Here is a 27,134-nt window from a genome sequence, read left to right as displayed (position 1 = left end):
TATAATTACCCCTTATTGGGGGCAGAACAGTCCTATTGGGTTTATTTAATGGTTAAATGATTCCCTTTTCTCTGTAATAATAAAACAGTACCTGTACTTGATCCCAACTAAGATATAATTACCCCTTATTGGGGGCAGAACAGCCCTATTGGGTTTATTTAATGGTTAAATGATTCCCTTTTCTCTGTAATAATAAAACAGTACCTGTACTTGATCCCAACTAAGATATAATTACCCCTTATTGGGGGCAGAACAGCCCTATTGGGTTTATTTAATATTTATATGATTTTTAGCAGACTTAAGTTATGGAGATCCAAATTACAGAAAGATCCCTTATCCGGAAAACTCCAGGTCCCGAGCATTCTGGATAACAGGTCCCATAGGCGCCATTGGCTTGAGGAACATATCAGTAAGCTGATCCCGTCCCTTATTCGACCAGAAAATCACACCTGCCCGGCCGAGATCTGCCCAATTTTAGGTGAACTCTAACTTTTAGCGATTTAGAAAAATGCTTCTAAAAATGAATAGAAAGTGGGTGAGTTTTTCTGTGGTGAACGCGTCTCACACCTTGATGAATCTGTGAAATGAATGAAAAAATGTGAATAAAATTAGTCAAACCTTGCCGAAAACCTCTAATACCACAAATCAAAAGAAATCGGAAACAGGATGGATGCCCATTGACTTCTACATGATCATGAGAGCCTTTAGTGAAGTTTTGTATCAGTGCTTTTTGTGGTTTTAATAATTAGGGGCCTATTAACAATTGAATAGCTGCTTAGAACGGCCATTTTATAACATGACTAAAATCTAACCGTATATGGGCAGCTGTACCGAAAGGCTAAACTGGGCTCCCGAGTGGCTGTTATTAAAGGGAATATCTCTGTATGAAGCAGAACTGTTACCAGGCAGCTGTGAGTCTTGTTTGTTATATTCATTTCATCCTGAGGGGGCGCCAGTGAATGGCAACCCCCAGAGTAGCATTGGCTACAGGCTGTAAGGCCCTCATTGGGTGTATTTGTTAAAGGGATCAATACACAGGCTGCTTCTATATACTCTGCTCTTCTGCTCAATCTCATACATTCTGCAGATGAGGGGAGCACTCTGACCAACGCGGGGAGCACTCTGACCAACGCGGGGAGCACTCTGACCAACGCGGGGAGCACTCTGACCAACGCGGGGAGCACACTGACCAACGCGGGGAGCACACTGACCAACGCGGGGAGCACACTGACCAACGCGGGGAGCACACTGCAACAAGCACACTGACCAATGAGGGGAGCACACTGACCATTAAGGGGAGCACACTGACCAACGCGGGGAGCACACTGACCAACGCGGGGAGCACACTGCAACAAGCACACTGACCAATGAGGGGAGCACACTGACCATTAAGGGGAGCACACTGACCTATGCAGCGAGCACACTGACCAATGAGGGGAGCACACTGACCAATGAGGGGAGCACACTGACCAATGCAGCGAGCACACTGACCATTGAGGGGAGCACACTGACCATTGAGGGGAGCACACTGACCAATGAGGGGAGCACACTGACCAATGCGGGGAGCACACTGACCAATGCGGGGAGCACACTGACCAATGCGGGGAGCACACTGACCAATGCGGGGAGCACACTGACCAATGCGGGGAGCACACTGACCAATGAGGGGAGCACACTGACCAATGAGGGGAGCACACTGACCAACGCGGGGAGCACACTGACCAACGCGGGGAGCACACTGCAACAAGCACACTGACCAATGAGGGGAGCACACTGACCATTAAGGGGAGCACACTGACCAACGCGGGGAGCACACTGACCAACGCGGGGAGCACACTGACCAACGCGGGGAGCACACTGCAACAAGCACACTGACCAATGAGGGGAGCACACTGACCATTAAGGGGAGCACACTGACCTATGCAGCGAGCACACTGACCAATGAGGGGAGCACACTGACCAATGCAGCGAGCACACTGACCATTGAGGGGAGCACACTGACCATTGAGGGGAGCACACTGACCAATGAGGGGAGCACACTGACCAATGCGGGGAGCACACTGACCAATGCGGGGAGCACACTGACCAATGAGGGGAGCACACTGACCAATGAGGGGAGCACACTGACCAACGCGGGGAGCACACTGACCAACGCGGGGAGCACACTGACCAACGCGGGGAGCACACTGCAACAAGCACACTGACCAATGAGGGGAGCACACTGACCATTAAGGGGAGCACACTGACCTATGCAGCGAGCACACTGACCAATGAGGGGAGCACACTGACCATTAAGGGGAGCACACTGACCAATGAGGGGAGCACACTGACCAATGAGGGGAGCACACTGACCAATGAGGGGAGCACACTGACCAATGAGGGGAGCACACTGACCAATGAGGGGAGCACTCTGACCAATGCGGGGAGCACTCTGACCAATGCGGGGAGCACTCTGACCAATGCGGGGAGCACTCTGACCAATGCGGGGAGCACTCTGACCAATGCGGGGAGCACTCTGACCAATGCGGGGAGCACTCTGACCAATGCGGGGAGCACTCTGACCAATGCGGGGAGCACACTGACCAATACGGGGAGCACACTGACCAATGAGGGGAGCACACTGACCAATGCGGGGACAGAAACACATGTAATTGCAGCACCTGCATCACAGGAAAAAACAATACAAACAGCAGAGAGTATCTAGTGAGACTTATAGGGGGTAAGCCAGAAAATCAATGTAGCAACTAAAATAGGTTCTATTGTTTTCTATGGGATATGCCACATGGGCTACAACATGTAGCTCAAACTCTAAACCCATTTAAAAGTCATCTGCATGTTATAGCCCTTAGGTTTAGCTGATTTAGGGATCATGTATCCCTATACACATCCAGCAGAGTTTGATGTTACACAGGTAGGTTGTTCCCCCCCCCCAAAGGCTTTGTATTCCCACAGGTTAGGGCCCCTGGATCCCTTGCAAGCAGCCGCTTCCCCATGGCAGGAGGTGACTGCATTGCTGCAATTTCTCAGATGCCTGAGGACAGAAGGGTAGGGCTGGGAGCAGGTTGGGCAGGGAGTTGGGCCAGTGAGACTCCCAGCCAGCGAGACACCCAGCCAGCGAGACACCCAGCCACTCACACACTCACTGCCCTGAGGGACTCCCTGCCTCTCCTATTGGTACATACTTTCATTCCACAACTCCCCGCCTCCCTGCCCTGCAACTCTCAGCAGCACCAGCAGCAGCAGAACCAGAACCCCACTGAGCTGGGATCTCCCAGGAGCTGCTTGGCCACCATTTAATCAGCAGAAAATTAACCAATTAGCCCGGCCATCTGCAGGGGGTTAATTACAAACTGGGCTGAGAGGCACATTCTGCTGGGGAAGCCACTGAGGAGCAGCAGTGAGTACCTGGGGCTTCTCTTTCCTCCCTTTTATGGCTCTGTAACTCTCTAATATGTGTATAATAGGACTGGCAAACTAGAGTGTAAGCTCTGTGGGGCTGCAGCGGATGGAATGGGCTTTAAACATGCCACACTGATGGGGCAAGGGTTGTTCTAATTGGTATCTGTGTTAACTTTTGGGTTTGATTCCAGCCCCAGCCTGTGAGCTGTGTGTATGGAGTTTGTATGTACCACCCCCCCCTTCATGTTATGTGGGGGTCTTTATAACTGTGAGAAATGAGATTGTAAGCTCTGCTGGCTGAATTCCCTTAATTAAAACCAATATTGTCTTAATAGATCCTTGCCCCCCTTTTATTTAATTTGAGTTAATGATAAAACCCAAAAGGGACAGTTAAACAGGAACAGGGCAGTTGCACTAAACCCCGGAGCTACAATGCAGGTGTGAACTGCCCCATAGGCTTTAATGAAAGCGAATAGAGCAGAATTGCTGGGGGATAGTCTCTAAGCTGAGTGGGTTACATGGGCAGACTGGGGGCAGTATGGGGGTACGGTGGAACAGGGGTACCTTTGGGTAAAGTGTTATTTGTTCCCCCCTCTCTCTCTCTTTCTGTGACTCCAATTGCTCAGACAAGTCTCTACAGCCCTTGTTATTGTGCCCTAATATTCTTTTTTTATTTTTTCTGCGCTGAATGTTGGTTACATTGGTTTCCTTTTTATTCTCCGGGGTTCCGAGCTGTCAGTGTGAGTCTAGCATGACATCTCCCCAGGAAGGAAGTCGGTTTATTCTCTAATCAGTGATCTCAGAATACACCAAATAAACAGCATTAAAAGTGAAAAAAAAATATGTATAGGTTAAAAGTAACTAATTGTAGAGGGTTATGCAATAAACTGTACCCCCCCCCCAACTTCTTATGAATTTTAAAGATACCCCCCATCCCCAAGGTTTTCATTTTGTGCTTTAAAAACCCAATGTCTCTCAAGCCCCGCCCCCCTGTTTATAATGTCAGTAGGGCACAGATTGCAAGCTCTGCAGGACAAGGGCCCATGTCGCTAAATCTTTGTAACTGTGTGTGTTTATTTGTATTTATTGCAGTGTTTGCCCTCCCTGTTTGTATTGGTACTGCCCTGTAATCATGTACAGCACTGTGTATACACGCAGCTATATAAAGAGAGATACATAGCACAATGTTATCCTCCTGTGTGTGTGTGTGTGTGTGTGTGTGTGTGTGTGTGTGTATATATATATATATATATCATGTTCCAGATGACTTATTGGTCATCAAAATCAATTACACAGAAAGATTAAAGGGGAAGTATGCTCACTCTATTGATCACAGCTGTCTATGGCTGTTCCTGCTGAATATTTACAACTGTAGTTCTGACAATTGGCCGCCATCTTTCTGAAGTGGCTCTAATACTAAAACTAGGATAATACCGGCAAAAGAACCCTGGGGTAGGGGTATCTCCTTCGTCAAAAATTATCATGACATTGGTGGGGGGGTAGTTGGCACCCCCATGTTTTTAGATCTGATGGCCGGGGGGGAAAATTGAGAATGGCCAGTTGCTCTCCTGGATGCACCTGAAAGTCCAGCTTGTCAGTTGGTGAGATTTGGGGAGATTATGTATTTGCTCTACTAGATTCGTGGCCAAAGGTTGGACCTTCAACAAGGGCTAGAGTGTGTGCCTTGTGGCCAAATCCCTTTATGTAGGTGCAGCATTATGAACATCCCAATTGTACCAGTTGCTACACGTTGCTCCTCCTGCTAGGTGGCTTATAGTTCAGCAATTGCCCCTAGGTCTCCCCAATGGTCCTCACTTTTGAGGGTAACCTTGAGTGCCATCATCCTGCCCCGGGGCACAGAACCCATTGGGGAGACCTATGTTTGTGTTATTGTTGGTTTCTATACTGTTGTGGGGCCCATTTTAGGGGTTTGGGGCTTAGGGCAAAAGTGGCTTTTTGAGGACTGATTGACAGGTGCTGGGGGTAGTACGTCAGGCACAGCTGGGGGGCCACATGTTGCTTTGATCCCCCCCCTCTTCCTCTCCTGCACTGAATGACATGGTTGGTGATATTAAAAAGTAAAATATCATGAAATCCATTGACACTGCCCCAACTGAACTTGTGGCTTTTTGGCCCCCGAATGCTGAATAAATGTATTTGATATGAACCATAAAGCCCTCATTTCTGTGGCTTTTTGCAGCTGATGGGGGAACCATTTCCTTGCACACCTGGCACTTTGCTAAGCCAATAAGCACTGAACACAAAGATGTGCAAGGGAAATGCATTCCCCCTACCTAACGGGTATGCCCTATAATATATATACAGTACTATATATCCGGATTTTCTGGGTGCTGCCATTGCGCAGAGCTGTTTGTGTGTGTGGGGGAGAATGTTGGAACACGTTGCTACCTCAGAACTGCTCGCTGGAGGCAAATCACCTGGAATGTTACAGGCGGCAGTTACAGGCTCACCGGGCGGAAAGGTGAGGGCGTTGGTTCTGCTGGTTTCCAGTTAATTCTCTACTCTCCTACCCATAATGCCTGTGGGGGATATTCTCTGTACCTACTCTCCTACCCATAATGCCTGTGGGGGATATTCTCTGTACCTACTCTCCTACCCATAATGCCTGTGGGGGATATTCTCTGTACCTACTCTCCTACCCATAATGCCTGTGGGGGATATTCTCTGTACCTACGCTCCTACCCATAATGCCTGTGGGCAATAATCTCTGTACCCACGCTCCTACCCATAATGCACGTGGGGGATATTCTCTGTACCTACGCTCCTACCCATAATGCCTGTGGGGGATATTCTCTGTACCTACGCTCCTACCCATAATGCACGTGGGGGGATATTCTCTGTACCCACGCTCCTACCCATAATGCACGTGGGGGATATTCTCTGTACCTACGCTCCTACCCATAATGCACGTGGGGGGATATTCTCTGTACCTACGCTCCTACCCATAATGCACGTGGGGGATATTCTCTGTACCTACTCTCCTACCCATAATGCCTGTGGGGGAATATTCTCTGTACCTACGCTCCTACCCATAATGCACGTGGGGGATATTCTCTGTACCTACTCTCCTACCCATAATGCCTGTGGGGGAATATTCTCTGTACCTACGCTCCTACCCATAATGCACGCGGGGGGATATTCTCTGCTTTAGAGAAAGTTCCGGCAGTACAAAGTGCTGACACAGCACCAGGGCACTATTTTTTGTTTTAATGCTGTAAAAATGTCGCACTCTTCTACTGAATTTCTCACGGCCCAGTCCCTGCCTTCTCTCTTCTCTGCATCTTGTAGGGATATTAATGTCTATGGTGTTGTCTTTTCACTTTAAAGGGGAACCCCACCTAAAATCACTGATTGGTGGAATAAAACGAGGTGCCATACGTGGACTGATAAAAGCTGCTGACGGACTGTGTCGGTGGCTTATTGGCCCATGTATGGGGCTTCCAGGCAGATATGTGGCTATATGTGCTGATAGCAACCAACAAAATGGCGTGACTGTACCAGTTGGACTTTATTCATTGGTGCCTTTGCTGTATGTTCCGACCCACCACCTGCGGTTCTGGGGGGAAGGTTAAACACCTGCACATCTGGGTCTGCAGGAAATGCTGGCTGCAAGCATGTTAATACCCACTTGTGTACGGGAAGGTATTTTAACTGCCCTGAGACTAAATGCTAGTTTGCACCTCACACCCTGACCTGCTGTCAGCAAATGATTTAATGCACAGGAGCGGCGGACATTTTGTAAAGGACCAAAATTTGTACAAATACTGAAAAGAAGAGCAAACCTAGAGGTTAGACTGTGAGCCCCATGTTGGATTTAGTTGAGGGGTGGGTCCAAATTCAAGCAGGACCCTCCCCTTTGGTGATGTCATTGTGCCAACCCACGTTCTAGAGCACTTCTATAATCTGCTTTATTACTTTGGCTCTTAGGCTGTTTTCGTTATGTGGCCTGTGTCCCCAGTGGGTGGAACAGCAGTGATTAAACAGTGCCCACAGCCCAGTAGGTAATTGCCTATGCGCAAGGTTTCTCCAATCAGAGGCTGTGCTTGGCTCTGGAAGGATGGAGCATCCTGCGCGGCAGCTGTTGACCTGATAATCAATATATATAAGGCAAATAGTGGTAACGTTTGGACTCAGAGGACTGTTTGGGACAGCTGGAGTGTGTTATTGACTCCTTCATTAACATTAAAGCGCAGGTATTGGGCCTGCCGGCTGCTTGGACCGAGATGAAATATTTCTATCCATTTATAAAACCCATCTATTGCGGAGCTGCCAAAGAAAAGCTTATTGAGTTCACACTACAAGGGTGGAAGTCTGACTCACTGCTGATTAAATAGGGAGTTACAGCAAATAGAACCAGCCCACTATGTGCATAACCTGTATTCTACATACAACATACATGTATATCTTGCCGTGCCTCCGATAACATGCAGTGCCCGGCCTGGCCGTGTGTGGGGATTGGGATGTCTATTAAAGAGAATATATTGATTGCCAAGGCTTTGCAATTGCCCTTCCCTTAGGTATATATTAATGAGAGGTTTGAAAGAGAGAGAAGTCGGGCCTTCTGCCAAAAAAATAGTCCTTATTGCACTGACATATGATGTCACTTATTTAAACAGGTGACAAATGATTCATAAAGTGATAGGAAGTGTCAGAATGAAGGCAAAACCACAAGGCAGACTGGCCTATTGAATATAACCAGTTATGTGTGCAAAAGTAAAGTAGCTGATAAGCTCGGCTAAGGTAGGAATCCATAATGTCTCTGGCATTAGACACTGTGAAGAAGGAGGATATAAAGGGTAACTTAACTCTTATTGTATGATGCAAGCATGGAAAGGGCACTATAAATGTACAAGGCTGCAGGCTGAGTTATACAAGGAACCCTGAGTATCACTCATGTATTATAAGGGATAATGTACCCCCTACTGTAAATGATAAGGATATAAGATGTCTGGCCTTCAGGCTGGGCCCCCTTAGCCCATAACAAGGTTACAGATTTATAGAAACATTGGGGTAACAGTCACCCTGCTATAGTTCCAGGGGTTCCCAGGGCACAAATAAGCACTCACCCCAAATCCCCCCCTAACTGGCCTTCAGGCTGGGCCCCCTTAGCCCATAACAAGGTTACAGATATATAGAAACATTGGGGTAACAGTCACCCTGCTATAGTTCCAGGGGTACCCAGGGCACAAATAAGCACTCATCCCAAATCCCCCCCCCCCCTAATTGGCCTTCAGGCTGGGCCCCCTTAGCCCATAACAAGGTTACAGATATATAGAAACATTGGGGTAACAGTCACCCCGCTATAGTTCCAGGGGTACCCAGGGCACAAATAAGCACTCATCCCAAATCCCCCCCCCTAATTGGCCTTCAGGCTGGGCTCCCTTAGCTCATAACAAGGTTACAGATATATAGAAACATTGGGGTAACAGTCACCCTGCTATAGTTCCAGGGGTACCCAGGGCACAAATAAGCACTCACCCCAAATCCCCCCCTAACTGGCCTTCAGGCTGGGCCCCCTTAGCCCATAACAAGGTTACAGATATATAGAAACATTGGGGTAACAGTCACCCCGCTATAGTTCCAGGGGTACCCAGGGCACAAATAAGCACTCATCCCAAATCCCCCCCCTAATTGGCCTTCAGGCTGGGCCCCCTTAGCCCATAACAAGGTTACAGATATATAGAAACATTGGGGTAACAGTCACCCCGCTATAGTTCCAGGGGTACCCAGGGCACAAATAAGCACTCACCCCAAATCCCCCCCCTAACTGGCCTTCAGGCTGGGCCCCCTTAGCCCATAACAAGGTTACAGATATATAGAAACATTGGGGTAACAGTCACCCTGCTATAGTTTCAGGGGTACCCAAGGCACAAATAAGCACTCACCCCAAATCCCCCCCTAACTGGCCTTCAGGCTGGGCTCCCTTAGCTCATAACAAGGTTACAGATATATAGAAACATTGGGGTAACAGTCACCCTGCTATAGTTTCAGGGGTACCCAAGGCACAAATAAGCACTCACCCCAAATCCCCCCTAACTGGCCTTCAGGCTGGGCCCCCTTAGCCCATAACAAGGTTACAGATATATAGAAACATTGGGGTAACTCACTAAATATTGCATTGAGACTTGCAGATTTGAAGCTGGTGTTGGAGGGCGGATGATGAACCCCTATTGCCGCTGCTGAGACTGAGGTGGGTGGGAAAGTGGTTACTGTTATTAAAGGGCAAGCTAAAGCTATCACCTCTGGACACACAACCCCTTTGATTCTTTCTCCATGCTGTGGGAAAATCAGAGGGTGGGACTTTACCAACCCCACGTCATTAATCTTCCAATCTGGGCAAAGATTTCCCTGTGGTTTTGGCGCTGATGATGATGCTGAGCATTTCTACAATAAAACAGTTGCCTAATTGGCATGAGTTTTTATGACTGAATCATATGGTCCTTATCTGTGGTTCATTATATTTCCTTACCCCCTGCCCCAATTCTAACAATATGTAATGCTTAATGGAATCATAAGCACAGTATGCCTTGGTGGGCTGGGTGGGGAGGGGGGGTCGCTTTCCTTTTTAGCTTCTTGTACAGGGATTCAGACACAACAGGAGGGTTATGGGAGGTGATCAGGAAACTGAAGCATCTTAGTGGCTGACCTTGCAGTTTTCACTTTGCTTGACACCTCCTTATAGGCTGGGGTGGGTATAAAAGGACATATACGTTCATACATTTATATAGTTATTGCTCTGGAAGAGTTTTTCTATTGCCGTGTAAGGGCATGGGCCCAAATAGTGCCAAAACTTGGAGTCTGCTTCCTCTATAACCCCCACCACTGACTCCCAAAGATTATCACTTACCTAGCACCCTGCTTGGGGGCTCCTATTAGCAGAAAACGGCACCGGCCTGGGGTACTTTTCATCGAGCACCACAACGTGATCACCTTCTTGCTTCTTCCTTCTTTGTATCAGGTGAACAGTACAGTGAAATTTAAGAACCCCCCCCAGTTATTCCTCCTCCTATAAGTATAGATGACTGGTGGAGTATGCAGGAAGGTCAAAAGAAGCTAGATTATGTATGTATGTTTTTATCTTTATAGCGCTACTTACTGAAGGGATCCCATTCTCTGGCAGGTAACTATAGACCTGTTAGTTTGACAAAATCATGCAACAAAGTGTAAAGCAGAAAAAACTCAACACACTACTTTGCAATATTGTTATATAGTACTGTGTGGCGATGCCGCCAGGGTCGGACTGGGGGGTGCGGGGCCCACTAGGTTTTTTCCCGGCGGCCCAGCCCGACCCTGGATGCCTCTGCATTGCATTATACCTAGGTGCCCCACAGAATCTCTTTGACCACTGGAACAACGTGTTACGGTTTGCCTATTTATTATGGCTTTGGTTCATTGGTTTTTAACTTATGCAGAAGTGCCCTTGAGGCATAAACGTTATGTCTTTATGTTAATTATATTCTGTGCAATGAAGGAGATTTCCATTTCCCAGTGTGAATAAATTGCACTGGGGAGTACAGGCGCTTGTAAGGGCATTAAATACCCCTTTACGTATATAGCACAGGGCACTATGGGGAGAGGATTATCTCTCTTTACACGGAACAAAGCACAAGAAGCCACTGCTTTACACTTTAGGAGCAGAATATTCACCTGAAGCAATGCAAGTTGTTGCTGTAGATCAGGGATCCCCAACCTCGGATGTAGAAAGTGTTGGGGAGCCACCCAAGCATGAAAAAAGTTCTTTGGGGGTGCCAAATAAGGGCTGTGATTGGCTATTTGGTAGCCCCATGGGGACTGCTGGCCTGCAGGAGGCTCTGCTTGGGGTAAAACTGTGTCTCTGGGCTTCCAGAACTTGTCTCCAAGCCAGAAATGTAAAAATGGCACTTACTGGAGGCCACTGGGAGCAACATGTTGCCCCTGCGTCTCTCGGGCAATGTGTTGTCTACATCACCCAGATCTCCTAGTCCATGTCATTACAGAAGATGGCCCTGTCATTTCCTTAGATTCTGTCTTGTACAACCTCCAATGGACTTCCCTGCCCAAACTAATATGGAATTTATCATTATTAATAATTGCGTTACAGCATACTGACCCGACTTAAGTCCTGTAGGCTTTATAGGGATTAAAATTCCATGGTCTCTTAGCCCGACACCTTCAAAGTTCAGATCCCCACAGCTAGAGCGAGGGGTTGACCACTTCCTACCAATATATCATTTATGGAGGCCAGTACAAATGATATGGAAAAAGGTATCAATTGCCCCCACCATATTGTTTGTTTTAGTAGAGACAATTCTCAGTATTGTCTATGGCAGGGTATTTTCTGGCATTTAGTAGCTGTGCCAAGTAGCTGCTACTAAGTGTGTCTTTACACTAAATGACGTTTCTGCAGAGGCCAGTGGCTCTGAGACTGAATGGCTTTGTGCGCCGTAGGTACAGCAGGACAGACGGATGAATGGAAAGAACTAAAGCACATGACTTTAAAAAAATCTCACAAAAGGATCTAATTCTGACACTTTCTCAGGCCGATCAGCCATCTGATACTGAATGCTTATAGACTATCTTGTCATCTGCATGAGAGGATCTTTCTGGCTCGTCTGGCCGTACAAGTTCCTCACAAGTGCAGGTTTCTCATTATTTTTTGAGGGCATTGTCTGAAATTCCCACGTAGAATAAAGCCGCATTTACATAAGCATTTGGGATAGGAATTTGTATGGAGACAACAGCTTGCAAAGGGATCCGCTCGTGCCGAGAAATGTCACCAGTGTCGGACTGGCCCACTAGGAAAACTCCCAGTGGGCCCAGGTGTCAGTGGGCCTTCCTGCTTCTGACCATTTGGCCTACTTCATGGCCATTCCCTATTTCTGAATGGGAAGAAAGAGGAGAAACAGATGGAAGAATAGATGCTAGCATGTAAATAAAAGAGACTGGGAGAATAAAGAGGTTGGGTGAGGAAAGGAGGAAAAATAGTTTGGAGAGTGGGCCCATGGTCTAAGGTTTTCTGGTGGCCCCTGGGGTCCCAGTCCGACACTGAATGTCACCACTTGGGGGGGAAAAAAGGGTTGAATATCTCACTAATATGACTCCATCCATTACTAAAGGCCAGATGTCTCCAGCCCAATGGAAGTTCTCCAGATTTCTCATTTTTAACTTGTTGGCCCAAAGTTCTCCCTGCATTTAATTTGTAATTTTGGGTCATCTTTTCCCACATGTAGTGATTAGTTGTATAACCAGAGCCGCCGTTGGGGAGGGGGAGTACAGCAGTGAGGAGGCTAAAGAGAAGTAAAGCTTACGTGTGAAGGGGATGGGTTTGGGCAGATCTTATGGAGAGTTTTGGCATAAAAGGGTGTGACTAGAGTAGATCTAGATGGTTGTGCATGGCCATTTTTTCCCCATTGGGGCCCCATTCTACTTGTTGGCATGGCCTTCCAACCAGGAGACCAAAGGGTTAATTTAATTGAGGGTGGGTGGGTCCGAGGGCCCTGCTTAATATGCTTAGTATGGGACCCTGTAACTCCTGATGGTAGCTCTGTGCATAACTAGAAGGATACGATGTGTGGAAGCCCTCGAGCTTCCGTGCCCCCAATTTTATAACACAAACCCCCTTATCAAGCCATATCACTTGGATTGTTTTGTCTCCTTATAAGGCTACAATTTTTATTATGTCTACTTTAAAGGGTTGGTTTAATTGTATCAGTTCCCTTCAGATAACAAATACCTGGCATAGTTGCACCCCTTTACTCCCTGTAGTACAGCCTGTGTTACCAACAACTGATGGTGGAAACGTGAGTTCGGCCCTTGTTTTATAATTCCGCAAACACATGGCCGGAATGTGAGTTTCTCGTTGTTTTTATGACCGTGTAAATGATGTCAGAGAATTCATAAATGCACTTTATCTTGAGTTTTCTTTTTACTAGGAACCATTAACATACCAGTTGTGTTTTTGCATATGATTCTATTCCTTGGTTTGTGCCAGGGAGTACGTGCTTATAGTCTGATTCACCCCCCTGGGACACTGAGACACCTCTGCCCATAAACTTGTATGTATGGTGTGAACTACACCCACCTCATGTTCCTCACTATATATGTACATGGGGGGTCCCTATATTCCAGGCTACAGTAGCAGCAGCATTATCTTTATCTATAGAACAACCAATGGTATCTTAGTTTATTAGTTAAGGGGGCCCAGCCTGAAGGCCAGTTAGGGGGAGATTTGGGGTGAGTGCTTATTTGTGCCCTGGGTACCCCTGGAACTATAGCGGGGTGACTGTTACCCCAATGTTTCTATATATCTGTAACCTTGTTATGGGCTAAGGGGGCCCAGCCTGAAGGCCAGTTAGGGGGGGATTTGGGGTGAGTGCTTATTTGTGCCCTGGGTACCCCTGGAACTATAGCGGGGTGACTGTTACCCCAATGTTTCTATATATCTGTAACCTTGTTATGGGCTAAGGGGGCCCAGCCTGAAGGCCAGTTAGGGGGAGATTTGGGGTGAGTGCTTATTTGTGCCCTGGGTACCCCTGGAACTATAGCGGGGTGACTGTTACCCCAATGTTTCTATATATCTGTAACCTTGTTATGGGCTAAGGGGGCCCAGCCTGAAGGCCAGTTAGGGGGGGATTTGGGGTGAGTGCTTATTTGTGCCCTGGGTACCCCTGGAACTATAGCAGGGTGACTGTTACCCCAATGTTTCTATATATCTGTAACCTTGTTATGGGCTAAGGGGGCCCAGCCTGAAGGCCAGTTAGGGGGGGATTTGGGGTGAGTGCTTATTTGTGCCCTGGGTACCCCTGGAACTATAGCGGGGTGACTGTTACCCCAATGTTTCTATATATCTGTAACCTTGTTATGGGCTAAGGGGGCCCAGCCTGAAGGCCAGTTAGGGGGGATTTGGGGTGAGTGCTTATTTGTGCCCTGGGTACCCCTGGAACTATAGCGGGGTGACTGTTACCCCAATGTTTCTATATATCTGTAACCTTGTTATGGGCTAAGGGGGCACAGCCTGAAGGCCAGTTAGGGGGGGATTTGGGGTGAGTGCTTATTTGTGCCCTGGGTACCCCTGGAACTATAGCGTGGTGACTGTTACCCCAATGTTTCTATATATCTGTAACCTTGTTATGGGCTAAGGGGGCCCAGTCTGAAGGCCAGTTAGGGGGGGATGTGGGGGCATGAATCCATAATACTACTGGCCTGTAATATAATGTAAAACACATTTCATGTAACAGCCCAGGATAGCACTATAAACACACCCCTACTTCAGGTACCTTTAATTGGTTTTTAAGACCTAATCCCACAGGTCTTGCTCACTGATCCATCACTGCCAGCATGAGAAATTCCATTCCTTCCTGAAGTTCCAGTTCTAGAATGAAATCTATATAGCGTTGGGTTTGATCACCTCTTGTCCCATCTAAGCCCAAGGATTAGGAAGGGTAACAGAGTCATGTGATACCTATATAATTGGTGCAATTTGCTTGGAACTTACAGAAGTGCCTTTGTTTAGGCTCCGTAAGCTAAATTCCCTGTGAAGCGCCTGCTCTCCCCACCATACTTGGGCTGGGGCAGTAATATATAGAATTAACTTGTATATATATCTAGCCAGCTTCAACGTTCTGCTACGTTATTTAAAGGGGTGGTTCGCCTTCAGGTTATTATGTCAATTATTTCCCTTTGTCTTTTGTCCTTTTCCACCTTTCAAATGGGGGTCACTGACCCCGGCAGCCAAAAACTATTGCTCTGTGAGGCTACAATTTTATTATTGTTACTTTTTATTCCTTCTCTTTCTATTTAGACCCTCCTCTACTTATTTCCCTGTCTCTTTCAAACCACTGCCTGGTTGCTAGGTTAAATTGGACCCTAGCAACCAGAGCTAAAGAAATTTCCAAAATGGAAAGCTGCTGAACAAAAGCTAAAAATAAAAAATGAAGACCAGTTGCAAATTGGTGTCCAAAGGCACTCTCCGCCCGGCTGTGGCCAGATATTTGGGGTACATCTGCAGATCTTTACATATAGGGGTGCAGTTGTCCGGCCGCCGTACTCTCCTTCGTGCTAACTGCTCTCTTGGTTCCTATGGACCAATGATCTGTGGTTCTGATAAGACAAAGGGGAAACAATGGGTTCGCTTGTGACCTGAGCAGTCGGAACACACGTGGGAGAAATATCTGAGCAGACATTCCCAGAACACAAATATTGCTGCTTCTTAGATCAATAAAAAAAAAATCTGACTTGACCGGTCATTTGACTTTTTTTTTTTGCTTCATAAAAATCCATTTTTTTTTTCTTTCAGAACTGAGCAGTGAATAAATAATATTTGTGCTCCCCTCCCCTGATTGTAGAGGGTTTGGCCCGGTGCCTATTGAGTATCTGGATGCCATCCAACTCCGGGGATTCTATAAAGGAGCCAGCCGGGCAGCTGCGGGGCAGCGTTGGGGGGGATGAGATTCCAAGGGGGCTTATCCATAAGGGTCTTATTGCAACTCTGCATCTGGGGGGTGGCTAATGGGGCTCATCTTCTCTGCTCTATGTTTAATAGGACAATGTGCTCCCTAAATGGAGTGGAATTGCTCAACGGGGGACTTAGTGGCACATTCTTGCTCAATGACGCATGTGGCTCTAGGCCATTCTTAAAGGGCCCCTTACACTTATATTAAATGCCATTATTTGCATTGTTGACTGGTTATTATTTTCCTGTACTTGAGAAAGGGGGGGTGGTGTATCTTTTAGAATTGCTTTCTTTGAAGTCGATTTAAACCAGGGTTACAAGCAGTGGAAATTCCCCACATGGGATTGGCTGCTGTGAGGACCCGTAGGACCTGCTCCTCAATGGGCTGGGACCCCTGCTACCAGTTACTGACCCCTAACTACAGTCAAAATTGTCAGCTCACTGATAGGGTGCTCTTGTACCTGTGTGCTGGCCAATCACATCGCTGTAATAGCTGGCCACCAAAGGGTTAAGTGATTGATGCATCTCTGCACAGCTGTCTCCCTCCTCATCAGCTTTAAAGTCCATAAGAGCCACTCCTGTTTAAGTCTTCTAACTGTCAGCTGGCTAACAAGCAGAGCTGCTGTTGATAGCGGTGTAAAACTGCTAATATCATGAATACAGACTAAAAAAAAGCTCAAAAATTTTACTTTTTCTTTGTTGAGACTTTACATGCTTTTATGCTTGAGCTTCAGTAATTCCTCACTATTCCTTCTGCCTGCCCTGCGCCCCCGCAGCCCGCACACTGGTGAAAGAGCACCAAAATAACTTTGGCTCTTATTGAACTAAAAACCTTCAAAAGCCCAACTGTACAAAAAAAAATAGTCCCGTCTTGGAAAAGTGAGACCCATTGGGAACAATGGAGCTTTGATGTTGATAATGGGGCCCAATTACCAGTATGGCATCTACTTCCAGCTGTAATGGGAAAACACACAAGCAAGAAAAAAAAAGAAAACACAGTTGGGCGGGGGCTAAGCACCCCCAGTTTTGTGTATTTGTTTAATAGACTTGGTTAGCATAACAGCCCCATTTATAAACAAAATATCTGAAATTGTAAGGAACGTGCTTTTCAGGTTGTACAGTAGTCAGTATGTTATTATAGTGATATAACACATTGGCAGTGGCATTTAGTGGCTGTGCCTGGGGGCAGGTGTGTGTGTTACTGCCCCAACTGGTCCCATAGCCCAGACTACTCACCTCCCTGTGTGCAGCATTCCTTCCTCTCTAACATCGGGCCCCAGAGGCAGATGAACCAAGTCGCAGGAACGGCTGCTCCGGGCACAGCAAAGGGTTTCACCGGAGTCCTCTATAAAGGTGGGATTTCAGCTAAATATACACATTTTGGCTGCTTTACTAAAATGGCTTCAATAATATATATATATTTTTGGGCAGTTCTCTTCCAGGGCTGTTTAATCATCTTCAGCTATATTGTTTCAGGAGTCAGAATCAGCAGTGCAGAGAATATAAACACCCAGACCCATACTGCTTTTAATAGCAACTAAACTATAGTATATTGGACATTTGTTTAAAATGATAAGTTCTGGCTTTGGGCAAAACTATTATATTTTTTATTTAGGTGTAGTCTCAAAATGATAAAGTGCTTACTGGGCATGTCCTACCAATGAGAGAAGGTGTTTGATGGCAAATCCGGTTGCGCTAATAGTTCCACATATGATATTCCGTGAAGCAGCAGTGCAAATATTGGTGTATTGGGAATTATTTCAGCAGCCGTAGAGAATAAGGGCTATTTGTTACTGTTTTAGTATTTAGCCTCTGTTTGTTTATGAAGTTTATCCGTGTTGGGATAGAGGGTCCCCATCAAGGGGGGGGGGGGGGGGGATCTTCTCAGGGGGCCTTGGCAGAAATCAAACTAAAAAAAAAAGGGGGGGACAAGGTTGCAAATTAATAGGTGGAGTTCGGGTGGGATGTTAGAGGCTACGTATCTGTCTGTGTGAACATAAATAAACCGGCTCTCACCGCTGTAAATTTTATTTAGGACAGAAATATGGTATAAATGATCTTTGTCTGTGTCTGGATTAGTCCCAATGCCCTGCCCTGCGCAGGGGCCTGGGAATCGGCTCTCAGATCCACTGCCAGGGAATGTTATGTATTTATTCTCCATAGAAAGTCATTCAGCTTTCTCAAATGAATCACCCATTCTCCCTCTCTAAAGGGCCCCTTCCTATGCTGATGGTGAGATCTCCTTTCCTCCCCACCACTGAATCACTCATTCCCCCTCTCTTGGTAGGGAATCACATAACCTGACTGCCCTTACAGTAAGGAACCCCTTCCTATGCTGATGGTGAGATCTCCTTTCCTCCCCACCCCCAATGTATCACTCATTCCCCCTCTTGGTAGGGAATCACATAACCTGACTGCCCTTACAGTAAGGAACCCCTTCCTATGCTGATGGTGAGATCTCATTTCCTCCCCACTCCCAATGAATCACTCATTCCCCCTCTCTTGGTAGGGAACCCCATAACCTGACTGCCCTTACAGTAAAGAACCCCTTTCTATGCTGATGGTGAGATCTCCTTTCCTCCCCACCCCCAATGTATCACTCATTCCCCCTCTTGGTAGGGAATCACATAACCTGACTGCCCTTACAGTAAGGAACCCCTTCCTATGCTGATGGTGAGATCTCCTTTCCCTCCAGTGAAGCTTATGTCCCTTTGTAATACTCTGTATGTATATGTATGGCTATATGTTAATCATGGCATTCACAGTGAAAGGTTTGGAGTGGGGGGGGGGGCTCTTCACACGGCCCCTCATTATCCAATCTACAATTCGTGCATAACAAAGGCTGCCCTATGCCTTGAGCCTGTATATCGTGACTACGAGCTGCCTCCTCTGTTTATCTATGTAAGGTGCAAGGTGTGGCTGTATTATAACTAAGGGCTGTACCAGGTAATTAGCACAGTGTTCTTATTTATTAATACAGTGTTGCCTGAAGAATGCAGCCCTCACAGCTATTACTTATAGGCACTTGTGTCACACAGTTATATAAATTACACATAAACCATGGCGCAGGCCATATTAGCGCATACATGGGCCCCAGAGCAGCACATTGCGTGACACTAAGGGCCCCAATTAGCTGCCCCCCACCCCACTGGGTGTCCCAGCCTCCTACTGACACTTATATGTGGGAATATTATCCACATGGGGATTGTGGCCCCTAGGAACACCCTAGAGAACCACAATATAACGGCACATTTCTGGCTCTAGGCCAATAAAGACTTCCCTAAAGGACAAGCAAAACACAAATCCTCTTATTTGGTGCCGTTGGCAGGTTACATAAACAGATCCCCGGTATTAATAGCCTGGAAATCTGAATGTTGTGTCCCAACGCATTCTTCTACAGGGGGGAATAAAAGCTTTCCCACAGTTAATCCCACTATGAGAAATGCAGGGGGGGGGGGGGCGCTCTGGTATCGAGGCTTATGGTATTTGTTCTCAACCCTTTCTCCTTGTAGATTGTAAGCTCTTTTGGGCAGGGCTCCCTTCCCCTCCTGTATCGGTTACTGATTGCTTTATATGTTACTCTGTATGCCCAATGTATGAAATGCAGTAATTCCCTGTAGAGTGTAAGCTCTTTTGGGCAGGGCTCCCTTCCCCTCCTGTATCGGTTACTGATTGCTTTATATGTTACTCTGTATGCCCAATGTATGAAATGCAGTAATTCCCTGTAGAGTGTAAGCTCTTTTGGGCAGGGCTCCCTTCCCCTCCTGTATCGGTTACTGATTGCTTTATATGTTACTCTGTATGCCCAATGTATGAAATGCAGTAATTCCCTGTAGAGTGTAAGCTCTTTTGGGCAGGGCCCTCTTCCCCTCCTGTATCGGTTACTGATTGCTTTATATGTTACTCTGTATGCCCAATGTATGAAATGCAGTAATTCCCTGTAGAGTGTAAGCTCTTTTGGGCAGGGCTCCCTTCCCCTCCTGTATCGGTTACTGATTGCTTTATATGTTACTCTGTATGCCCAATGTATGTAACCCACTTATTGTACAGCGCTGCGAAATATGTTGGCGCTTTATAAATAGATGTTAATAATAATAACCTTGCACAAGGGCAATCAGTGTTTATAGGATGTGATGCTGCAAATTCAGGTTTTGGGGGGGTTTCTCGGCACCCCGGGGAGCTGCCCCATATTCTGCATTGACTAACGTTACTAGGGGAACAATTGCTTTGCTACATTATGACCCCCGTGGCCCCTTGGGTGCCCAGGCATTAGGCAGGGCAATGTCAGACTGTACAGGCTACAGAACGGGTAAGTCCTGGCGCTGGGTGCATTGTGCATGTAAATGCTCCTATTTACCTTTAAATGAGAAACATGCGAGGAATGCTGCCCGGCAGGACCAGCCAACCCGCTCTGTGGCACAGCAATATCAATTTACATGGGGGTGTGTGAAACACTCTGCATAAGCTCATATATATATATATATATATATATATATATATATATATATATATATATATATATAATACTGGAACCTGAAGGAGTCATTGATTCATGTCTCATAATTTTATTTTCTGTTCCAGATGATGATGATCCATACAAAGCCCGGGGCTGAATGACCCAATATCCACACAGGAGACAGAAAGCTGCGTTTGGGAGCAATGGGCCATGCCTGCGCTATGTAACTTCCCATCCGCTCCAGATATTAGCGGTCCAGAACATGGTTGCCCTGTACTAGCCAAACATCCCGAGTCCAAACTCTCCCCCCTCTCACAGACTTGGAGAAAGTGAATGCTGCCGGCTGCAAAGACTCAGCAGAAATAGCTGCCCTCTGATTGGTCACGTACTTTCCTTTTTTTTCCCCGTCTGATATTGATTTTGAATCTCAAAATGATTGATCTCAGCTTTTTAACAGAAGCCGAACAAGAGGCCATCCTGCGGGTGCTCAACAGAGACGCTGAGCTCAAGAAAGCAGAGGAGGAACGTGTCCGGTAAGTGGCTGATACAGCGTTCTGTGCTATAGCGATGATCTGTCCGGCCGGTATGGGGAGAGTCACAGGGGGCGCTTAGTGCGAGATACAGATGTACCCCCCCGTGTAATATAGAGCCTACTGTGGGACTCTTAATCATTTGCCTCAAAATTATGTCTTATGTGCCCTTAACGCATAGCAAGGTTAGAAATATATAGGTACACTGGGGTTACCCTGCTATAGTTCCAGGGGTACCCAGGGCACAAATAAGCACTCACCCCAAATCCCCCCCTAACTGGCCTTCAGGCTGGGCCCCCTTAGCCCATAACAAGGTTACAGATATATAGAAACATTGGGGTAACAGTCACCCCGCTATAGTTCCAGGGGTACCCAGGGCACAAATAAGCACTCACCCAAAATCCCCCCCTAACTGGCCTTCAGGCTGGGCCCCCTTAGCCCATAACAAGGTTACAGATATATAGAAACATTGGGGTAACAGTCACCCTGCTATAGTTCCAGGGGTACCCAGGGCACAAATAAGCACTCACCCCAAATCCCCCCCTAAATGGCCTTCAGGCTGGGCCCCCTTAGCCCATAACAAGGTTACAGATATATAGAAACATTGGGGTAACAGTCACCCTGCTATAGTTCCAGGGGTACCCAGGGCACAAATAAGCACTCACCCCAAATCCCCCCCTAAATGGCCTTCAGGCTGGGCCCCCTTAGCTCATAACAAGGTTACAGATATATAGAAACATTGGGGTAACGGTCACCCTGCTATAGTTCCAGGGGTACCCAGGGCACAAATAAGCACTCACCCCAAATCTCACCTTTGCAGACAATACACATAACCTGAAAAGTGGCATCACGTTCAATTCCTGAATTTTTTTTTTAAGCCAGTTTAACTATAGAGCAGGGGTCCCCAACCTTTTTAGCACCGCGGCCCGGTAGGAGGCAAAAAAAAATTTCCATGGACCGGGCCGTGGACAGCCCGGTCCGCGCAGGGCCGGATTTGAAAAGCGCCCGCCCAGAGGCTGCCCCCCGGTCGCACAGCGGGCATGCGCTGTGGGCCAACTTGCATACGGAGCAATGGGGAGAAGTCCCCATTGCTCCGTATGGGAGCACACATTTCAAGATTTTTGTGCGGCGGGGCGGCATGCCGCCCCCAGATTTCTGCCGCCCCCGGCCCAGGCCTTTGTGGCCTCTCCACAAATCCGGGCCTGGGTTCGCGGCCTGGTGGTTGGGGACCCCTGCTATAGAGTATATGTGCAAAAAAGGTGTGGCTTTTAAAATTGGGTGTGTCATTAAAGTCTGGGCATGGGCAAATACTTGTTACAGCAGCCCAAGTTCTGGGGGGGCCCCATGTCACAGCCCAGGGCCCCAGATCCACCCCTGGGATAATGGCTAGGAGCTTTTGTGGGTGACTTGCTGCTATGCACAGATTGTGTTTATACAGAGCTGCCATCAGGGGTGACAGGAAGGAACCCTACAATTGGCCAAGTCCCACTGGGGGCATATAGCCATATACCTCACTATGGAGAACCTGATTGGCCCAGGGAATGGGTGGGGTTTGAGGCACATTGAAGAGTACATGGGTGTAACAGAACACAGGGTTGGATTTATGGCTGGGCATTGCCTATTTACTTGTTTCTTTTTTAAATTGAGGGGGGCAGCCTGTGATTTCTGATGGTGGCCCTATATTTATTGTAGCTGAATACAAAAGTCTTCCAGTTCTTCGCTGACCCCTCGCAACATTGCAACCCCGTCTCACTGTTCAGCTCTCCTCCGGCCCAGACTCCAACTCCCACAATGCCTTGTGTTTTTTGTGATAAACAGACCTGGCAAGAAGGAAGGGGTGCAAGGCATTGTGGGAATTGGACTCTGGGCTGGAGAAGAGCAAACAAATAAATGACATTGTGTATTTTTAGTACTGAAACCCAATCCCCCCCATGTTATTGCTGTAAATCTATTGATCCCAAGCCGGAAACCATTGCTCGGCAGCACAGCTCTTTGCTTCAGGGCCCCAGGGCCATCTCTCTAATGCAACTCCGTGACTGCTCAGTAACCTGCCTGTCTCTCCCTTACCTGCAGTCTATGAAGGTCTCCCTGTCTCTCTGCCTTCCGGCACATTTATACACTGCACTCTGGAATATTTATTGATCTCCCTAATGTGCTTTTATTGTGTCTCCATTGTGCCCTTCATCCCAACACTCTCTGCTTGTTTTGAGAGACTTTTTACCTTCAGTGACTTTACTTACTGTCTCGCCTGTACTGTCTGTCTCGCCTGTACTGTCTGTCTCGCCTGTACTGTCTGTCTCGCCTGTACTGTCTGTCTCGCCTGTACTGTCTGTCTCGCCTGTACTGACTGTCTCGCCTGTACTGACTGTCTCGCCTGTACTGACTGTCTCGCCTGTACTGACTGTCTCGCCTGTACTGACTGTCTCGCCTGTACTGACTGTCTCGCCTGTACTGACTGTCTCCGGATGCCCAGATAATAGAATGGGTTACTCCTATAGATCTGGAATCAGGCACATATAGAGAAAACAGATGGTTAAAAAAGTAGAGGAAAAAGTGCAAAACTTTGAATTACAGAGATTTTTTTTTTTTTAAATGGAAAATTACACTTTACATCAATTTTTAGTAGGTCAGAGATTTGCCTTTCTTTCTGGTTATGAGTAGGGTTATTATATTCTGGTCCAAATCCAGGAACCCTATGGCAGAAGAAAGCCTCTATGGGTCAAGGTGCAAAAGTTGCTATTAGTTTCCCCTCTATAGTGCATTACCCATCATCCCCCCCTTAATAACATTGCATGATGCCTGGGCAACACAAGAGGGAGCTCAAGGTCAGCTGTCGGCTTCTTTCCTTTCTTTTCTTTCTAAATGACACTGTTACACAGCAAATAATTCCCTCTGCCATTTAACCTTTTATTCTTAAAACCAACAAATGTTTTTGGTGTGTAGGCGCCATCTCAGTGCATTGTGCCTGAGTCTGAGCTTTCAGCCAGCGCTACACATTAGAACTGCTTTCAGCTAACCTATTGTTTCTCCTACTCCCATGTAACTGGAGGAGTCCCAAGCCGGACTTGGATTTCTTACTATTGAGTGCTATTCTGATACCTACTGGGAGCTGCTATCTTGCTCCCTTCCCATTGTTCTGCTGATCGGCTGCTGGGGGTGAGGGGGGGATATCACACCAACTTGCAGCGCAGCAGTAAAGTGAGAGTGAAGTTTATCAGAGCACAGGTCACATGGCTGTGGCACCCTGGGAAATGAAGAATATGACTAGCCCCATGGGAAAAACAGATTACAATGCAGGATTCTGCTGAAGAAGCTCTAATAATTAATCAAAAGTCAGGACTTTTCAGACTTAACCATCTGAAACCACACCCACTTTCTCTTAAGGCCTGCCCCTTTTAGGGTCCATGGTTTCGGACTGTCCCACCTGGACACAGGGAGGCATCTCCTTTCTGTGTGCATGACGACAAAATGTAACTTTGCTTATATGCACACTGCACGATTGCACTGAAACCAGTGCAGCCTGCAGCATCTGAATACCGGTAACAATCAAGCAGTGTAGATTATAGATTTAATGGTGTGCAGAGGCCACTACTAAAGGGGAGGTTCACTTTTACTATGTTATAGAATGGCCTATTCTTAGCAACTTTTCAGCTGGTCTTTATTTTTTATTTTGTGTAGTTCTTTTTTTCAACTGGGGGCCACTGACCCCGGCAGCCAAAAACTATTGAGGCTACAATTTTGTTGTTGTTGTTGTTACTTTATTAATCCTTTTTCTATTCAGCCCCTCTCCTATTCATATTCCTGTCTCTTTCAAACCATTGCCCGGTTGCTAGGTTAAATTGCACCCTAGCAACCAGATAGCTGCTGAAATTCCAAACTGAAGAGCTGCTGAACAAAAAACAAAATAATTCAAAAACCACAAATAATAAAAAATAAAGACCAATTGCAAATTGTTTCAGAATAGCCCCCTCTACATCATACTAAAAGTTAGTGTAAAGGTGAGCAACCCCTGGCCAACTTTTGCCCGTTTATTAATTGCACCATTTTCTCATTCTTTCCAAGAATATTCATTACTCACAAAAATACCATTTAAAGAAAAAAAAACCCCCAATCTGCTTTGCAGTAGAATTCCCACGGCCCCCGAGCTGCGGCACATTCCTCCCAGGGATCATGTGAGCCGGGAAGTCACTTGACGCGCAGATTGCCTCGGCTGATCCCCTCAAATCTCCTTACTCACGGCCTTTGCCTCCCCTCGCCTCACTCCTCAGCCCGGGCAGCCATTCAGCTTTGTCTCTTTCACGTTGTTTTACCTTTAAATCCACCGTCGCTCCTACCGGCTGGTATGTATCAATGCTGTTTTTTCCTCTCCTGCAGGGGCTGCTGGGAGTTGTAGGCTACATAAATATATACATACTGGGAGGGGAAGCATTAAGCTTCTCTAAATAGCCTCGGATTTGTCCTCTAATTGGCATCTATATAAAGTGAAGCCTACAATACAAACTGGTTTCTATGGGCAGTGACCCCGGCAGCCAGTAAGCTGAGTTTATTCCTTGTACTGTTTATTCCTTCCCTTCTTATCCAGCCCCCCCTCCTATTCTGCCTATAATCCCATATGCACGTAGAATGTCTGGCTGCCAAACAAGCCTACAAATCGGACAGAAATCATTATTTTCAACCTGGGAACTGCAAAGTTACTTTAAAAAAAAGACCAATTGCAGGATGGTTTAGGATGTAATTGTCTGTATTATGATAAACATTAAGTTGAAGGTGAGTTTTCCCATTGTGGGTTGTTACCTACACATGCCCCTGGGAATGCTGGGAAAGGCAGTTTACAGAATCTTGGGGGTTCATTGCTGTAATGTTTCTACGTACATAGGGGGCTAATGCACAGGGCAGGAGGTACAGATGCCCTAGGGCAGTAATATGCATGTCTATATTGCTGGGGATCAGCACAGTAGCTCTGACAGCACTGAGCACGTGCAGGGTCACTGACACCAGGGAAATGGCTGACCAATATCCAAAAAATATAAACCAGTAAGGGCCAGTAAGTAGATGTTGATCTAAGGCAGGGGTCCCCACCTGCTTTGGGAGCAACATCCAAGGGGTTGGGGGAACAACATGTTGCCCCCAAGCCACTGTTTGGGGATCACTGATCTAAGGGGTGGAGCTTCAGTGTACCTATGGGTTAGTATAGGAAGCCTTATCCAAAATGGTATTATTGTGTTAACCAGGGACGTTTTTCCCAACTTGTTCCACAAAGTAGGAAGCACAGAACTGTCTGGATGTCATTGTACCCTGTAGCATTAAGGATTCACTGGAACCAGGGGCCCAAACCATGGAAACAGCCCCAGCCCATTATTCCTTCTCCATGACCCAACATTACCATTGGCCCTTGGGCAGGTAGTGTTTAACTGCCAATCCCAGACTTTTCCATCATCAGACGGTGAAAAGCCATTTATTATTACTGGGCCCAATGGCAGCGCCCTTTACACCACTCCAAGCGACTCCTGGCATTGCCCATAGGGTTCTTTGCCTCTGATTGCCCATTAAAGCAAAATAGCAATAAAGCAATATAATACTGGCGCTGAAGAGCCCAGCACTGAGGGCGGATGGAAAGTCCCAATATTATTGGCCATACAATGTAAGTAGGGTTCCTATTCTGAGCAAACTGGTTTCCCCACCTCTGATTTGCTGCAGAAGAATAAAACTCAATAGAGTAAAAGGCTCCCCGGGAACTGAAGCCTGACCATGACTTGAAGCCAGAACCATTTCCATTGTCCGTGTAAAGCCATTTAAAGGTGCCGATATTAAAGGGATTATCGGGTGGTTCCTCGGGTGGGTCCCTCTGAGGCAACAGGAGCTGAAGCTGACGCTTAACCAGCAATGTCTGCTTTCCAATGATGTCTCTTGTGGTCCTTGTGACTATAAATGGAGGGGGCCTAGGATTGATCTGATTGGTGGAAGGGACAGGTGTAAGGAAAACAAAACTCTTATAATCCATTGCTTTAACTTTAGCAGCCACTCGGGGCCCTCTAATGCTTTTACATCTCTTAATTGCGTTTGCATATAAAATGTGCGGTTGGCTCCTCCTTTCATGTTTATTTCCCTGACTCGGCTTCTGTTTGTGTCTCTCTTTGTATTGCTCTGTACCTGCCGCAGAACAGCAAATAGCCCTTGTTGTTTTGGTTTTGTGTCTGATGCTCTTGGCACAGTTTGTCTTTTATATAATATTTCTTATTATAGTTTGGTACCAGTCCTGTATATGCTTCATTAATTATTATTTTTTTAAATAATGAAA

At 46.7% G+C, this 27,134-nt stretch overlaps 1 protein-coding gene across 7 annotated transcripts in view; it reads left to right on the top strand.

Annotated features, from left to right (window-relative positions):
- The first annotated feature begins 3,134 nt into the window (after positions 1 to 3,134).
- Positions 3,135 to 27,134, top strand: part of sytl2 (synaptotagmin like 2) — a 62,060-nt gene continuing 38,060 nt past the window's right edge. For 2 of the 7 annotated variants that reach the window (XM_018091182.2, XM_012956803.3), the window contains exons 1-2: positions 3,137 to 3,397; positions 20,432 to 20,839. In XM_018091182.2, the coding sequence (XP_017946671.2) occupies positions 20,739 to 20,839 (101 nt within the window). In that variant the 5' untranslated portion in view covers positions 3,137 to 3,397; positions 20,432 to 20,738. 7 annotated transcript variants of the gene reach the window in all.

This window comes from Xenopus tropicalis, chromosome 2, assembly GCF_000004195.4.
Source record: "Xenopus tropicalis strain Nigerian chromosome 2, UCB_Xtro_10.0, whole genome shotgun sequence".
Taxonomy (NCBI): Eukaryota; Metazoa; Chordata; class Amphibia; order Anura; family Pipidae; genus Xenopus; species Xenopus tropicalis.
The sequence above is the reverse complement of the archived record's forward strand: the minus strand, read 5'-3'. Positions and strand labels throughout refer to the sequence as shown.